This window comes from Crocuta crocuta, unplaced genomic scaffold (genome assembly GCF_008692635.1).
Source record: "Crocuta crocuta isolate KB4526 unplaced genomic scaffold, BGI_CrCroc_1.0 scaffold77, whole genome shotgun sequence".
Classification (NCBI taxonomy): Eukaryota; Metazoa; Chordata; class Mammalia; order Carnivora; family Hyaenidae; genus Crocuta; species Crocuta crocuta.
Window position 1 is genome coordinate 4,710,164 of NW_027532172.1, and position 17,526 is coordinate 4,727,689.

The 17,526-nt window shown below is 48.1% G+C and overlaps 1 protein-coding gene across 5 annotated transcripts in view; it reads right to left on the reverse strand.

Annotated features, from left to right (window-relative positions):
* Window positions 1-17,526, reverse strand: part of KIF9 (kinesin family member 9) — a 53,340-nt gene that overhangs the window by 13,872 nt on the left and 21,942 nt on the right. For 4 of the 5 annotated variants that reach the window (XM_077777322.1, XM_077777320.1, XM_077777318.1 and 1 more), the window contains 7 exons: window positions 10,374-10,442; window positions 9,523-9,627; window positions 8,319-8,374; window positions 7,280-7,370; window positions 6,662-6,795; window positions 5,146-5,337; window positions 2,720-2,934 (listed from right to left, as the gene is read on the reverse strand). In XM_077777322.1, the coding sequence (XP_077633448.1) occupies window positions 2,720-2,934; window positions 5,146-5,337; window positions 6,662-6,795; window positions 7,280-7,370; window positions 8,319-8,374; window positions 9,523-9,627; window positions 10,374-10,442 (862 nt within the window). The remainder of the gene's footprint in view (window positions 1-2,719; window positions 2,935-5,145; window positions 5,338-6,661; window positions 6,796-7,279; window positions 7,371-8,318; window positions 8,375-9,522; window positions 9,628-10,373; window positions 10,443-17,526) is intronic. The other variant, XM_077777321.1, reaches the window with a different exon arrangement.

The following is a 17,526-nucleotide window of genomic DNA, read 5'->3' on the forward strand; positions in this document are numbered from 1 at the left end:
ACGGTTCACGGGACTGAGCCCTGTGTCAGGCTCTGCACTGACAGCATGGAGCCTGCTTGGAATTCTCTCTCTCCCGCTCTCTCTGCCCCTCCCTTGCTCGAGCATGCTCTGTCTCTCAAAATAAATAAACATTTTTTAAAAATTAAAATGACTTTTCGGGGCGCCTAGGTGGCTTAGTCGGTTAAGCGTCCGACTTTCGCTTAGGTCATGATCTCGCGGTTCGTGGGTTCGAGCCCCACGTCGGGCTCTGTGCTGACTGCCAGTTCAGAGCCTGGAGCCTATTTCAGAGTCTGTATCTCCCTCTCTCTCTGACCCTCCCCTGCTCACGCTGTCTCTCTCTCTCTCTCCTAGAAATAAATAAAAAAAAAATTTTTTTTAAATTAAAATGACTTTTCATTTTTCTTTCACAAAATACTAATCAACATGCCAAATTTGCTGAACTTTCTGGGCCAATAAGTAGCTATCAATCAAAATGAATCAAAAATGAATTTACTTGATCTATTTCTTCAAGATAAAAGTATTTTATTTGGTATTTTAACAACCAATGGGAACAACTGATGTTGGGGGGGGTAAAAGCAAAAAAGTTTTCTTTGGTACTGATAGATAAAACTTTATTTATTTGTTTGTTTATTTGTTTATTTACTAAAGTTTTTTTTTTGTTTTGAGAGAGAGAGAGTGAGTTCAAGACCATGAGGGGGAGCAGAGAGTGGGAGAGAGAAAATCCTAAACAGACTCTGTGCCATCAGTGCAGAGCCTGGTGTGGGGCTCAAACCCATTAACCATGAGATCATGACCCGAGCCAAAATCAACAGGTGGATGCTTAAACCAATTGAGCCATCCAGCTGTCCCTAATAAATAAAATTTTAAGTATTTTATTTTACTACTTTTTTAATCAATTGAATATACATATTTTTTAATGTTTATTTATTTTGGGAGAGAGGGCACATGCATGAGTGTGGGAGGGACAGAGAAATCCTAAAGCAGGCTCCATGCCTAGCGCAGAGCCCAACTCAGGGCTCAATCTCACGGCTGTGAGATCATGACCTGAGTTGAAATCAAGAGTCAGATGCCTAACCGACTGAGCCACCCAGGCACTCCTAATTTAAAATATTTTAAAATACTGTTTATGTATTCTTCATCTCATCCTTTAAAAATATTTGTTTTCAGGGGCGCCTGGGTGGCTCGGTCGGTTAAGTGTCCGACTTCAGCTCAGGTCATGATCTCGCAGTTCGTGGGTTCGAGCCCTGCATCGGGCTCTGTGCTGACGCTCAGAGGCTGGAGCCTGCTTCAGATTCTGTGTCTCCCTCTCTCTCTGGCTCTCCCCCACTCATCCTCTGTCTCTCTCTGTCTCAAAAATAAATAAACTATAAAAAAAATATATTTTAAAAATATTTGTTTTCAGGTATATTTAGGCATAGATGATATGTCAGCACAGCATGAGTATATATTATTTAAGATATGTAAATATGTAATAAGAAATTACATATTCAAAGAAGATGTGGGCAGAAGGGACAAAGGCGTACTTGGTCCTGGGGGCGCCTGGGGCTTCTGAGTGGGGGCATGTCTAGAGCTACCATCACCAGCCCTCCCCTGTCCCCTTGTAGGCTTTGCCTTCTGGAATAATGTGTCACAGTTGGTCTGTGCGGTATGAGCAGAGTGGCCTCAAGAATTTGTAGGTGCCCTTTGAGAAGTAAATGAGTAAAGTGCACATCTCACTGTGACATGATCCACCTAGCCTGCAGAAATAAAACAAATGACACCTGGAGATGTCCCCACTGATCCGACCGCCTGGAGAAGGGTTATGATTTAGCAAGAGAAAGCCCAGCAACCTCTGGGTGTACCCTGCTGAGAGAAGCACAATGGGGCCAAGCCAGGATTGTGAACAAGAACATGGTCTCTGAACTTCTGGCCTCAGACCCAGGATAGTTACTCATTAAAATGCAGGTTCTGAGCCTTGCTCCAGATCTCCAGAGTTAGACCCAGCAGCCGGGGCCTGGGAATCTGGGGGTGACCAGCCCTCCCAGAGGAGATCTCTGCACACTCAAGCTTGAGGGTCCCTGGCCTACGGTGCAGGTGTGGTCAGTGTCTGCCTTTGGGACAAGGGCACCAGGTCAGGGTAACCAGGTGAGCACCCTCCCCACACTGAGGTCCCTGCTCTCTGAGCCTGAGGGTCCCCCACACCACCTGCCTTAGGAGACAGGACTTTGCCAGGTCAGCATTGGGTGTTAAGGATTTGGCATGAGGAATGGTCTTAGTGACAATGAACCCTCAGACCCTCTGGTATCCATATTCTCTTTCCCTCTTCAGTTTCTTGTGTCTTGACCAGCACCCTCATGCCAATCAGACTACCCTGGGTGGTGAGGAGAATACACCTAGGGACCTTGTGGGGGATGACAGCTGCCCATCTCCCTGGGAAGCCTCTATAAGACCAAGGCTGCTTCTCCACTGGGAGCAGCATATACCATGTAGAAGGCCCAGAACCTAGGTCTGAGATAACAAAATAATGGGGGACCCACAGGCAGAAGCTGACTGACAGGGAAGGACCCCGTGGCTCCCCAGGGCTGACCAGAGCCACGTGATGACTCAGGGGTGAAGACTGTACCCCAACATGCCCTGCGGCCCCACTCCCATCTGAGTCCTCCAGTACCCAGGGCTGCCTCATTTAGTGCCTAGGATACTCAGCTCCCACATCCCCCCACCATCTTCCCACCATATTTACCTTGCTTCTCCCGGAGTGACTTCTGAAAATTTAGTGCCTCCTTGGTCACGTCCATCTCCCGCTTGATGGCATTGATACGCTGTGTAGTCTCGCTGGCCCTTTTCCTCCGCTCGTTCAAGATGGATTTGTTCTCTTTGAAGATGCGGTTGATCTCACTGCCTCGCTCGTTCTTAAAGTCCTCAAAGGCCACAGGTTTGGGGGGTGGGGTACTGGGCCTGAAGACAGAGGGGGAGGGCAAGGGGAAGGTGGGGTGGCAGTCTTAGAGCCTAGAAGCATTTGGCCTCTCTTCCCTGGGGCTTCCGTGGGCAGAAGGCCCGAACTCCCGGACACCACCTATCCTGCACGGGAGCTACCCTGTGCAGGAACCGCTCACCCGTGTCTGTCTCACTCAGCAAGCAAGGGCACAGGACCACTGCAGAAAGTGAGGACAGCAAGGAAAAGTGTAAAAACCAGAAAACAAAGCAAAAAACCACTCACTATGTATTAGCAATTATACTTTGGTATGTCTACTTCAGGGAATCTCTTTGATAAATGTTTTAATGTTTGAGGGGCACTTGGGTGGCTCGGTCGGTTAAGCATCTGACTCTTGATTTCAGCTCAGGTCATGATCCTAAGGTCATGGGATCGAGCCCTGTGTTGGGCTCCATGCTGAGCCTGGAGGCTGCTTGGGATTCTCTCTCACCCTCTGCTCCTCTCCCCTGCTCACACACACGCTCTCCCTCTCTCTCTAAAATAAAAATAAATAAATAATTAAAGTTTTTAATGTTTGAAGTCACACAGTAGATGTGATTTTACATCTTTATTCACAGAAACATTCTTTCGTGTTATGAGGAACCCTGAGAACTCTGGTAAACGAGTTGTTATTGAAGTGCTAGGGCAGGGAGAAGCGGATTGTCCACAACTTCCTATGAAATACATCCAAAAAATGAGGCTTTGGGGTGCCTGGGTGTCTCCGTTGGTTAAAGGTCTGACTTCAGCTAAGGTCATGATCTTGCGGTCCATGAGTTCAAGCCTCGCGTCAAGCTCTGTGCTGACAGATCAGAGCCTGGAGCCTGCCTCAGATTCTGTGTCTCCCTCTCTCTCTGTCTCTTCCCTGCTCACTCTCTGTCTCTCTCACTCTCAAAAATGAATAAATATTTTTTTTAAAATTTTAAATAAGAGGGATGGAGAGAAAGATGGACATGTGATGAAACAGGTATAGTAACATGTTAAACGTAGAATTAAGAAAGTATTCACTATCCAGTACTTGCAACTTCTCTGAGTGCTTGGAATTGTTCACCTGCTGAGGAAAAAATTCTTCATGCACATCCTGTACATCCCAAGGGCAGAGAGATAATAATTCATTTAGTGCCTTTGCCATAACGTTAGCTACTCTAGATATTTCACAAAAAGACTTTTTCGCTTTTTAAATTAATGAGGCAGTGAACATCTGTTTGCATAAATCTTTGTGCACATCTCTAATTACTTCCTCAGGACGGATTACTGAACACTCAATTACTGACTCACCAGGGAGAGAAACTAGGTAGCCAGAGGAAGGGGTCTCATACCTTGAGAATTTGGTGACTTTTTTCTTTTTTTTTCTTTCTTTTTCTTTAAGTAGGCTTCAAACCCAGCACAGAGCCCAATGTAGGGCTTGAACCCATGACCCTGAGATCAATACCTGAGTTGAGATCATGAGTCAGATACTGACTGAGCCACCCAGGTGCCTTTTGAATGCATTAGTTATTTAAAAAAAATTTTTTTTTTTAAATTTTTAATTTATTTCTAGGAGAGAGAGAGAGACAGCGGGAGCAGGGGAGGGTCAGAGAGAGAGGGAGACACAGACTCCAAAATTGGCTCCAGGCTCTGAGCTGGCAGTCAGCACAGAGCCCGACGCGGGGCTCAAACCCACGAACCGCGAGATCATGACCTAAGCGAAAGTCGGACGCTTAACCGACTAAGCCACCCAGGCGCCCCTAAAAAAATTTTTTAATGTTTAGTTATTTTGAGAGAGAGAGTCAAAGCATAAGCAGAGGAGGGGGTAGAGAGCAAGGGGGACAGCGCATCCAAAGCGGGCTCTGTGGTGATAGCAGAGAGCCTGATGCGGGGCTCAAACTCACGAACCATGAGATCATGACTAGAGCTGAAGTCGGATGCTCAACTGACTGAGCCACCCAGCTGCCCCTAAAATTTTTTAATTATTTAAATAATTGCTATTTGAAGGGTCTAAAATGATTCCATGTGTAACTGCGTATCTTGGAGGAGTCCTGAGGTGGGACCATTTTGCATGAGTATAAGCCATCATGTTACTTCTTTTTGGAGTGTGCTCCTAGTCTTTGCCTATTATCCCTTATTTTATCTCATGTATCTGCAGGCACTATTGACATGTTGAGGATCACCCTCTGGTTTTGAAAGATCTGGAGCCGGAACTAGCATTAGAGAGTTACCTGGGTGGGCGTAATTCCTCTTTTGGGGAATCCGAAGGAAGGGGCTCAATGCTGGAGGTCTCCCGCTCCCGCATAATCATGTCTTTGACATCCCCCTCCTTGGAGGATGGGGTCATCTGGGTCTTGGACATAGAGACATCCAACTCTTTGCCACTCACAGGGCTGCTGGCACCTTCCTTTCTTGCTAAGGAGCTGGAAAGAGAAGGCAGGGAGACCCCAGGGCTCAGTCATGGGCAGTAAGGTATCTCTGGTGCTGAGTGGAGTGACCTTTCCAAAACCTCATAAGTCAGAAGCCCCATCCCACTCAGTCCTATTTAGATCATACACATGGGCCCAAAGGCAAAGAATAAGACCCTATGAGTAGGAAGAAGAGAGAATTCTTCTCCCCCTCTTCAGCAGCCTTGGCAGGAGACACCTGCGAAAATGGCAGTCTCCAGGTCTGAAAGCAGGTGGACCTGTGGGGGTGGGCCATAGGCTCCTGAGAGCATCCTGGCCACTGAGACACTCATCCATCACACAGGCATCCCTGGGAAGGAGTGGCAGAGCCCCCACTCAGGTTAGGTCTGTCTGTGGACCAAAGGTAAAACAAGACATGTCTGCCCTGATGCCTTGACCAGTCCATGATCTGCATTCTCCCACCTACATGAGTGCCCACACCAGCTCTCAGAAAGGTAGCTGCCCTCCCTCTCCAAGTGATGGTGCCCAGGGTCCTCCTTCCCAGAGAGGCACATCTGAGTGGCCTGAACCATCAGGAGGATGCTAGGGGCCTCGACAACCCCACTACCCGACTCTTGTCCTGCATGGGATGGTTTTCTAAATCAGCTTTGGGCTGTGTCCTTTACCAAGTGATAGTAACAGAGACAACACATCCCATTGCATACTTTCTAGGTACAGGGACTGCATTCACCCACTTATCTTCACAACAGCTGCCATGACTTTGATGCTACTATTATAATTCCCAACTTAGGGACCAGGAAATGGAAGCACAGAGAGGCTGTCGTGCCTCACCCCTTGGGTGAAAGGCGCCTCCTGGAGTCCATGCTCTTTGTCCACTGCTACCAGCACCTTCCAGGGAGAGTGTCTCATTAAGCAAGACTTGCATGCACAAATGACCCTTGCCTGAAGGTGAACTGCAGTTTTTAGGTGACATGAGCACCAGGCAGCTGGGTCACAGGTGGTTTCCGCATGAAGTACCAGAGTGGGGAGTGCTAGCCTGGCCTCTCTCTTCTACTCTACCACTCATCAGTGTTGTGGCCTCAGACATGACTTCCTTCCCCTCTCTGGGCCTTGGTTTCCACATCAGTAAAATAGAGACACTAATGCCCACCTTGTGGGGTTGCCGTGTGGATAAGAGGTAACCAGCCCAACCTGAGTCCCACAGATATTGCTAGTATTGGCAGTAATGCGAGCAACTGTGACCACCCAGTAGCTAAGGCACTAGCTGAGCTACTCTCTTCTTTCACCAGACAAGGAGGGCCAGGTGCTGAGCAGGTAGAGGAGCAGGGAGGTTACTCACCTGAGCTGCTCTCTGAATGTCTTCTTGGACTTGGATTTCTTCCCAGGTTTGGCAGAGAAAGGGGTGACCCCGAGTCCAAAGCCTTGTCCATCAGGCTCACCTACTAGGTGTCCTTCAACATCCACAATCCCTGCCTGGAAGAGGCCAGCCACAGGGCCAGGAGTTAGATGAAGGGTTCTGAAGTGTGGGGGACCCAAGCACTGCATAAGTGCTCAGGTGGGCATGTTGACCCCACAAACCAAGATGGCTGTCGCCAGTGCCGCTGACTTCAGGCTGCCTCCAACAGCACTATCTCTGACCCTCTACCAAATGTCCAATTTCCACATCAGTGCCACGCAGTGGTCTGGTGTCTCACGCCATACCCTGAGGATCTCGAGTCCTGTTGCCAACATGACTCCCGGAATTGGTCTTGTCTATGGTCATGTCTCTAATTTTGGAAATCACCTTGAATTCCTATACGGTAGACTCTTACATGGGTCACACTCATCCTGGTGTTACCTTTACCTGTTGCAACCCTAAATCTGCTTTAATGTGGAACACTTGCTTGCTGCTTCTGGAAAGGTCTGTGGATGGAAAAATGTGATATGAGTGCTGTCAACAAGAAGCAACCATGCATACCTTCTGGACCGCAGAAATGGCTGCAAAGTCATTCTTGTCTATGAGGGTATACTTCCTGCGCAAAGCAGATTCTACTTCCTGTTCCTGTTGGCTTGAGAGAGACAATGAGAGAACAGCTGGTACCTGGGGCCATGCTGAACCCTTGGAGCGAGAACCAAGTACTGGAGGAGAGCTCGTGTGGGTGTGGCCCCCACACCCTCCCCATGAACCAGACCAGACAAAACAAGTTCATGCCACACCCTGATTTCTCAGTGCACACACCTATTGTCCAGCCTCCCAAATCTGCAATGGCCACCCTTGTGTGCCAGGTACTTCTGCTCCAAGATAACTTTAACAAGGACTGTAAGCCTGCCTCAGGACCATGCTTTCCTGCCTAGGTGCTATCTTTAAAAGGCCCTTTTGTGGGTACCTGAGTGACTCAATTGGTTAAGCATTTGACTTCAACTCAGGTCATGATCTCACCATCCGTGAGTTCAAACTTCGCATCAGGCTCTGTGCTGACCACTCAGAGCCTGGGGCTGCTTCGGATTCTGTGTCTTTCTCTCTTGCTGCCCCTCCTCCACTCAAGCTCTGTCTCTCCCTCTCTCCTCCTCCCTCAAAAATAAATAAACATTTAAAAAGGGCCCTTTGGAATCATGTGACCCACTTCTGTGATCCACCCAGCATGAGCTGCTCAGTCTACAGTTATGCCTGCACCCATATAAACCACAAATGCCTCCTGAGGTGGGGGTGGGGAGCAGGGAGTATTCATGATGCCCTGCTCTGGCCATGCTCAGAGCTGGCACTCCGTAAGGACCTTCTGTTGAGTTAATGAACTCAAGAAACAGCTACCAGGGACTACTTCTGCTCTGAGTTGTCCTTGAATGGAGGGCTGTCTTCCCCGCTTCCCCCAGGGGAAGGTAAGGGCTGGAGGATTTGAGAGCTCAGGGGGCTGGGTACACCCCCAAGGACTCTGATCTGGCTCTTCACCCACGAGACAAGGCAGTGCACTTACAGACCGCACCCATGGTGGGGAGGGAAATGAAAATGGCAGCCTTACCTCAGAACCACCCGGAACTGGTTGAACACCTCTTGGATCTGTCTGAGGTTGATTATCTGGAGGGAAGAGAGCAAGACAGAGATTGCGCATTTAACAGCACAGCACAGGGTGTGTCTGTTCGCAGAGAAACTGGGACTCCTTGAGTAACCCTTTGATCCTGTCTTGAGAATAGAATATCAGTTCTCAAGAACAGAGACACGATTGGTTCAGTTTTCAAGCTAAGTATTTATTGAGACTATAAAAATGAACCTTGCCAAGTGAAGATCTCTGTAAAATTAGAATGCCTCTAGTACTTGGAAATACTAAGAAAAGCATTTTAATAAAATGTATTGAACTCAGCTCTCCCCACTTTCTAAAAAGTTCCATTGTGAACTTTGTGTGTGGTTACAGACATGTATACACCTGTGGCTGGGGGAAGGTTCGGCTTCTCTCTCGGCCTTAGGGACCACAGCATTAGCCCTGAGGGTCAGTCTGGGACTAAGCCTCCCACAAGGCCAGAAGAGCCTGCTCCTCCATTATCCGAGGCCTGCCAGTTATAGCTGCTGCAGTGACGGGCTAGGGGTGGGGGTGTCTGCCATGTAGCTCCCTAATGAGGGGTCTGCTGGCCTGCACTGTGAAAACAGAATGTGTCCTTCCTCCTGAGGGACCTTCCTCACGTGGCTGCCATCTCTTCCTCCTCGGCCCACTCCAACACAGGCGCTGGGTGTCTGCCTTGTAAACCAGCATGGCTGTCACCCTTGAACAGCCTTGCCCCACCTGGCACAGCCAAGCACCTGAGCTCCTGCAGCTCAGTTAATTCCAGCTTGGTTTCCTCCTCACTGTACAAGTGTGGCCACCAAGTTCTCAAGGTTGAGCATTTTGTGGCTGTCACTCAGCAAAGAGACAGCTGAGCTGAGACATGATTCAGGGCTCCCTGGCTCCAGGGCCTGCACTTGTGAGTGATGGGCCACCCCCTGTGTGGTCAGGGCTGGTCAGGGCCGTTGGCCTCTCTGTGCAGCACACCCATCCTTGTCACCCTAAATATGGATGCTGAGGCCTTGGTGGGCTGCGGGGCCCAAGGCCAGGGGTCCAGCACCACCCACCCAACACCCACTGCACCTACTCAGTGTGAGGTTCTAAGGCCAGCACAGCACATGTGGGGGTATGCCCAGGATATGGAGGCCCAGGCCACCGGGCACGGTGGTCCCAAGGAGATGCTCCTTACATCGATCTCGTCCAGCGTCCCCTCTAGGTACCTCCGCACCTGGGAGTTGATCTCAGCAATCTGGATTTCATCCATGGGATCGTAGTTCACAAGGGTGCGGTTGGCCTTGGAGGAGGATGAAGAACATGTCAACAAGCTCCAAACACCTGAGCCCAACAGGGGCAGGAGGGGTCATTCTGAGAATCAAGGTGGAGAGGTTGGGCACAGGCCCTGGCCACCTAAGCCAGCTCCATTCCCTTCACCATCAGGTCCTGGCCAGGTGCTCGGGTCACAGAGGGACAACTGGGTCTTGGAGGGAAGGAAAGCCGCCTGTTACGTGCTTGCCACTCCAAGCAAGGGGCTCTGCTGGCTGAGTCTCAGCAGACACTAGGATGACAGCCATGGGAGGGAGGTGGCTGCCTCTGTCTGGAGACCCCCCTGGACCGTGAGCAGGCCCAGGCAAACCACCGGAGATCTCCTGTCCCCACCCTCTGCCCTCAAGACTCTCTGCTGCTGCCCCTCCCCCACTGCCCAGTATGCCCTACCTCCTCTGACCTTGACCGTCATGCTGTCTACCCCTGCCCTACCTGCCTGGCACCTGGCCCCCTGCCTCTCATCCTCCTGGCAACTGTCTGCCTCTGCTCCCTGATATCTGACACTCCTGCCCACACCCTTCTGCTCTTCCGGTTTCCCTGCACACCAGGCATCCCTGGCTCCCCAGCTCCTCTGACCCCAAAGTCTCCCTGCCTACTCGGCCTCCTACAGATCTGGCCCCTGTCCACCCAGTCCCTCTGCCCAGTTAGTACTGTGACCCCAGTCCCTCGGGCACTCCGGCTAGCACCTCACCCAGCCCCCTGCCTCTAGCCCCTTACCAGGCTGTCGTGGATGGCCAGCTCCTGCTTGAGCAGTGCCAGCTCCTTCTCCAGGTTCTTGACCATTCGCTGCCAGGGAAACACAGTTTGGGGCAGGGCAGGGAGGACAGTCAGAGAGGCCACCCGGCCTCTTCCACACCAAGCCCACAATTCCCCAGCCTGTGCTTGGACATCCCAGCCCCTCCTGGTAATGCATGGAGTGTGATCTCAGCATCTGGACAATTCCCTCCCCACCAGTGACTCTTCCCCAACTGGGGTGAGTTTACAGTCTTTAGGGGCCTCACTGCTTCTTTCAGCAGGCAGAGGAGATAGAACTGAGTGAGCACAGGGGCGCCTGGGTGGCTTAGTCGGTTAAGCGTCTGACTTTCACTTAGGTCATGATCTCGTGGTTCGTGGGTTCGAGCCCCGCGTCGGGCTCTGTGCTGACTGCCAGCTCAGAGCCTGGAGNAAAAAAAAAAGAACTGAGTGAGCACAGACACCTCACACCCCAACTTCCAGGAGCTTCGGGATATTTCCAGTCTACCAGGGTGAAGGCCTTCTCCGTGCAACCCACTGCCTCCAGGAGGCTCTCCATGCACAGCTTTACCTTTTACCCTCATCCTTCCCAACCACTGCACAAACATATCACATCCCCTGATAATCATGTATGTCACCTCCAAATTTTTTGCCATTTTAAATAAGGCTACACAACATTTTTGTACTTATATCTTTGTGTCTTTATAGGTTTCTGTAGGATAACACAGGCTCTTTGTGATCTGCCCCCGTTAATTCTTCCCTACTGTTCTCCCAAAGCTCATTCCACTCCTACCAAACTGGCACACTCCCGCCTCTGCACTGCCTGTCCCCTCTGCCCAGGACTCTCTTCCCCAGGTATTGCCCTGGCGCACCCCCGCACCTCCTTCAAGTCTTTGTTCAAAAGCTTCTAAATTAGGCACACTTCAATCACTGTATGTAAAACTGCAGTTTTACACACTCCCCACTCCCACACCACTCTTTTTTCAAATCTTGCTCTGATTTTTTTATAGCACCTATCACCAACACGCCCTAGAGCAGTGCTGTTTAACAGAACTTCCTGTAATGTTCTGTATCTGTGCCCTGAGTTACATGTAGCTACTGAACCCTAGAAATGTCACTAAGGTGACCAAGGAAGTGAACTTTTAATTTTATGTAACTAATTTAGATAACCCAAGCGAGTAGCAGCTATTGTACTGGATGGTGGAGCACTAGAACTTACCTATTTCTTTTATTTTTTAAGTTTCTTTTTAAGTTTCTTTATTTATTTTGAGAGTGACAGAGGGAGAGGCAGGGGGAGAGAGAGGAAGAGAGAGAATCCCAAGCAGGCTCCACGCTGTCAGTGCAGGGCCCAATGTGGGGCTCAAACTCACAAACCGTGAGGTTATAACCTGAGCTGAAATCGAGAGTCAGATGCCACCCAGGAGGCCCTTTAAATTTTTTTAAAAGAAAAATTATAGGCAGACATACCTCATTTCATTGTTCTTTGCTTTGTTGAGCTTCTCAGATACTGTTTTTTATAAGTTGAAGGTTTGTGACAACCCTCAATCAGGCAAGTCTATCGGCACCATTTTCCCACAACATTTGCTCACTTCCTGTCTCGGTGTCACATTTTGGTAATCCTTGCAGTATTTCAAAATTTTCATTATTATTTTATTTGTTATATGATCTGTGATCAGTGATGATGAGTCACTGAAAGCTCAGACTTGGGGTTAAGTAGGCTCCATGCCCAGCGTGGAGCCCACTGTGGGGTTTGAACTCCCCACCCTTAGATCAAGACCTAAGATGAGATCAAGTGTCAGACACTTAACTGACTGAGCCACCCAGGTGCCCCAGCAATAAAGTATTTTTCAATTAAGGTCGGTACATTGTTTTCTTAGACATAATGCTATTGCACACTTAATAGACTACAGTATAGAGGTGCCTGGGTGGCTCAGTTGGTTAAGTATCCAACGCTTGATTTCATCATGATATCACAGTTTGTGAGATTGAGCCCCACATCGGGCTCCATCCTAACAGTTTGGGGTCTGCATAGGATTCTCTCTCTCCCTCTCTTTTCCCCTCTACCTCTCCAGACTATGGTATAGCATAAAAGTAACTTTTATAGGCACTGGGAAACCACAAATTCATTTGACTTGCTTTATTGTGATATTCACTATATTATAGTGGTCTAGAACCGAACTCACGATATCATTGAAGGTATGTCTGAATATTTGAGGTGCACAACGTGATATACACACACATAGTAAAATGATTACTATAATCATGTTAATTATCATATCTATCTCCTCACCTAGTGACCACGTTTTATGTGTGGTTAAAAGCATCTGAGATCTACTTTCTCAGCAAAGCTCAGATGATGTTTAGCATTTTTGAGCAATAAAGCATTCTTTAATATAGTATACAATACAGTATTATTTTTTGAAAAAATCTTTAATGTTTATTTGAGGGAGACAGAGAGAGAGAGGGAGAGACAGAGCTCGAGCAGGGGAAGGGAGAGAGAGAGGGAAACATAGAATCCAAAGTAGGCTCGAGGCTCTGAGCTGCCAGCACAGAGCTCAACATAGGGCTTGAACTTACAGACCGTGAGATTATGACCTGAGCTGAAATCAGATGCTCAATCAACTAAGCCACCCAAGTACCCCTACAATTCGATATTATTAAATATGGCCACCGTTGTACATTAGATCCCCAGAACTTATCTGTCCTATAAATGAAAATTTGTGTCCTTTGACCCCTTTCCTCAGCCCCCACTCTTGATAACCACTGCTCTACTCTCTGCTTCTATGAATTTGATTTTTTAGGTTCCACATATAAGTGAGATCTTGCAGTACTTTTCTTTCTGTATCTGGTTTATTTCACTTGACATAATGTCTTCCAGATTCATCCACGTTTTTTTTTTTAAGTTTATTTATTTATTTATTTATTTTTTATTTTTTAAGTTTATTTATTTATTTATTTTTAACATTTATTTATTTTTGAGAGACAGAGTGTGAGCAGGGGAGGGGCAGAAAGAGAGGGAGACAAAATCCGAAGCAGGCTCCAGGCTCCAGCCTGTGCTGACAGCCCAGAGCCTGACACAGGGCTCAAACTCAAGAACTGCAAGATCATGACCTGAGCAGAAGTCGGGTGCTTAACTGACTGAGCCACCCAGGCTGACTGAGACCCTTAAGTTTATTTATTTAAGTAATCTCTACACCCAACGTGGGGTTCAAACTCACAACTCAGAGATTAAGAATTACATGCTTTCCCGACTGAGCCAGCCAGGCTCACTAATTTCTTATATTTATCATATCTCTCTCTCCCACCCCCAGTAGACTGTTAGCTCCTTGAGGACAGAGATTTGTGGTTTTTGTATATTAACACACTCCAGGTGCTTCAAAAAGTGCCTGGCACATGGTAAGTGCTCTATCGATTTTAGGTGAACGGATAAATGATATATTTCTAGGAACAGAATTGCTGACTCATTTTACATTTGATAGATACTGTCCTGCTGTCTTTCAAATGAGAGGAACAAAGGATTTTATGCTGAAACCTCTGAACAACAGGGCTTTCTTCAGTTGTCAAAAAATGGCCACTGGAGGGAGCTCCTGACAACTGGATCCTGACAGTGGTGACCAGAGCTGCAGGGAGAGGTGACAGAACCCTGGCATCCTGGTGTCTCTGCCGCAATTCAGGGCACAAAGCCTAAGACTCAAAGCACATAACCGGGGTCCAAATCCTGGCTCTGCCTCTCTGAGAATTCCCAAGAGGGTCTCCTTTGGGTAGACTTCCTATGAGGTCAGTGGGAGAGGCTTGGTGGCCAGTCCCTCCTCTCTGCTGGAGGATCTCAACTCTAGAAAACACATCATGCCCTGGGTAGGGAAAGTCAGGCTGTTGAGGGCCTCCAGCTGGATGACTGTCCAGTGTGGCACGGGAAGCCAGGCTTACATCTCTGGGCCAATCGGCTGATGTGAGGAAGTGGACCATTGGCTTCCCCCCTAACCAGCCTCCATGTCACGTCCTGAGAGCATAGGAGCTACTTCTCATGCCTGCCAGGCTCACCCTCCTGTACTGACTGCAGAGAAGCTGCTTGGAAACACAAGGCTGGAGCACCAGACCCCACAGCACAGGGCCGGACAGCACCTCCTTGTGACCACCTCCTTTTTTTTCCTTTTTCTTTTCTTTTTTTTTTTTTTTTTTTTTTTTTTGTTTTTNATAAAAATCTACATAAGTGAAATTGCCATTCTCTTTTGTTGAAAAATGCAGTCAGAATACCTTTTTCTTTCTTCCGGCCCCCCTCCTTTTTTTTCTTTTTTTTTTTTTTTTTTTTTTTTTTTTTTTTTTTTTGGTATCTCAGATGGAACATGCAGCTGACCAACGCCTTTAAAGATCAGGGACATTTTCTGAATGGAATTAATGCCTTGGAAACAGCACAGACTCAGGTAAGTTCCCTGATGGTCAGGGGTTTCCATCATAAACATGAGGATCATTCAGAGTGTTCTGTTTAGGTAGCACAGCAGACTAGGAGTGGCTCTCTGCTTGGGAAACTTCCCTCGTTGAGCCCACTGCAGCCTGCAGGTACGATCTCTCAGCAGAGCACAATACCAAGTGTCTGACTGCTGGCTCTTTACGCCCAAGGCTCACAACCTTTACACCATCTCAGAATCACAGACTGCCGAGTGCGAGGGTCACTGGAGGTCATCGGTCCAGCCTCCTAGTTCATAGGGGAAAACTCTGAGGTAATTCCATGGAAGCTACCCCATGGTCACGAAAACAGGTGTCTATACTGAAGATGGCCCTGGAAAGAACACAGGCAGACTGGCTGTGGTCTATGAAAGGCGGCAGCCCAAGGAATTTTCCACATCTCTCTCAAGAACTCATGTTTATAAATACTTATCATTTTTTTTAAAGTTTACTTATTTATTTTGTAAGAAAGAAAAAGAGACAGAGCATGAAGGAAGGACAGAGAGAAAGGGAGAGAGAGAAAATCCCAAGCAGATTCTGCCCTGTCAGCACAGAGCCCAATTTGGGGCTGTAATTCATGAAATCATGAGATCATGACATGAGGCAAAATCAAGAGTTGGACGCTTAAACAACTGAGCCACCCAGGCCTCCCATAAATGCTTATCATAAAGATTCTAAACATGTTCACACTGCATGACATGGAAAGGTGGCTGGCCAGGACCAAAAACAGTGCAGATTTCAGAGCAAAAATTACATGAAAGAACATAAGAAAATTAACAAAAATAAATAAAAACTCCAAGCACAGAATAGCATAGCAAACAATGCCACGAAACTGAAGAGCACCCCGAAATCTGACTTTAACAGCATGCTGCCATATCTTTTTCTTTTATTTTTTTAATTAAAAAAATGTTTTATTAAAAACATTTTTTAATGTTTATTTATTTTTGAGAGAGAGAGAGAGAGAGAGAAAGAGACAGAGCGCGAGTGGGAGAGGGGCAGAGAGAGGGAGACACAGATCCAAAGCAGGCTCTAGGCCCTGAGCTGTCAGCACAGAGCCTGATGCAGGGCTTGAACTCATGGACTGTGAGATCATGACCTGAGCCAAAGTCGGAAGCTTAACCAACTGAGCCACCCAGGTGCCCTTTTTTTTTAATTTTTTTTTAAATTTTTATTTTTTAAGTAGGCTTCATGCCCAGCGTGGAGCCCATTGCAGGGTTTGAACAGTCCCTGAGATCAAGACCTGAGCTGAGATCCAGTCAGACACCTAAGTGACCAAGGCACCCAGATGACTCACCCCCTTTCTAAAGAAATAAAACACTGCAGACAAATATGCAGCCCCTGTGTACCTCTCTCCAAGTCCATCCCCCTTGACATCCCAGAGGGAACCCCCAGCCTCAGGTTGGTCTCTTCACCCCCTGTGTTTTTTTTCTTTTACTGCACACACATATATCCATTAATGATACTCAGCTTTGCTTCTCATGTGTTTAGACTTGGCATAAATGACAGATGCTACCAGTTGGCCCACTTCAATCCCACTTGAGATTACCCAGATGGCAGCTTGAGCCCTGGCTCCCTCCCTCCCTCAGCTCCTCTGCGGTGAAGTGGGCTAGGGTAGCGGTCAGGGTCACGTGCCCAGCTGCTCCCTAGTGGAGCAGTGCAGGCTCTTCACACAGTATGTGGGTAATGTCTCCAGGCTGTCCACCCGGAGAGGGAACACCGCTGACCTGTATGAGTGAGCAGCCCACTAGCTAACATTTACTGAGCATTCACTCGTCCATGACACCGTAACAAGAGTTTCTCCCCATTATCTGGTTCTTTGCAGCCTCTCTTTGGGAGTGGACTTTGTTCATCCAATTTACTAGTGAAGAAATGGCGGCCTTACAAAGAATAAGCATCTTGCTGAGGCTATACAGCTGATGGAAGGAAAGAGCAGGCTGCTGAACCCCCAGTGTGGGGGCCATGGCTCTTAACTACTCCCGTGGTTCTCTAGTGTGGTCCTGGCACAGCAGCAGCAACATCCGGGAACTTAGAAACATGAATCCTTAGGCCTCACCCTTGGGCCAGTGGAATCAGGAACTCTGAATGAGTCCAGTGACCTGCTGTTCAAGAAGCCTGCCGGGTTGGGGGTGGGGCTCCTGGGTGGCTCAGGCCATTAAGCAGCAGGCTCCAGGTTTCTGCTCAGGTCATGATCTCATGGTTCCTGAGATCAAGCCCCATGGGGTGGGGGTGGGGGGGGAGCTCTGTTCTGATGGTGTGGAACCTGCTTGGGATTCTCTCTCTGCCCCTCCCCCTCACATTTTCTCTCTCTCTCTCTCTCTCTCTCTCAAAACAAATGAACATTAAAAAAAGAAGCTAGTCGGGGGTTTTGCTACCAGCTCATGTCTGAGAGCCACTGCTCTAACCCATCCCCCTCCTCAACATCCAAACCATGGGTTAGTTACACAGAGCCACAGGGACCCTTATTTTCCTTCAGGATTTGGAATCTGGAAGATTTAACTGCCTTGTCCTGAGCTCAGGGCCTGTATATGCTCCTGTCTCTGGTAACCATGATTCTACAAGCATCCTAAAGGAAAATGAGGTAAATGAGTTTTTACTTTACAAGAAGTTTCCAAGATACTCTCGAAAGCAATTTTATCGGTTACGCTCTGGCCAGAAACAGACAAAAGCTCCCGTCTCTGCGCATTCTTGCCATTAC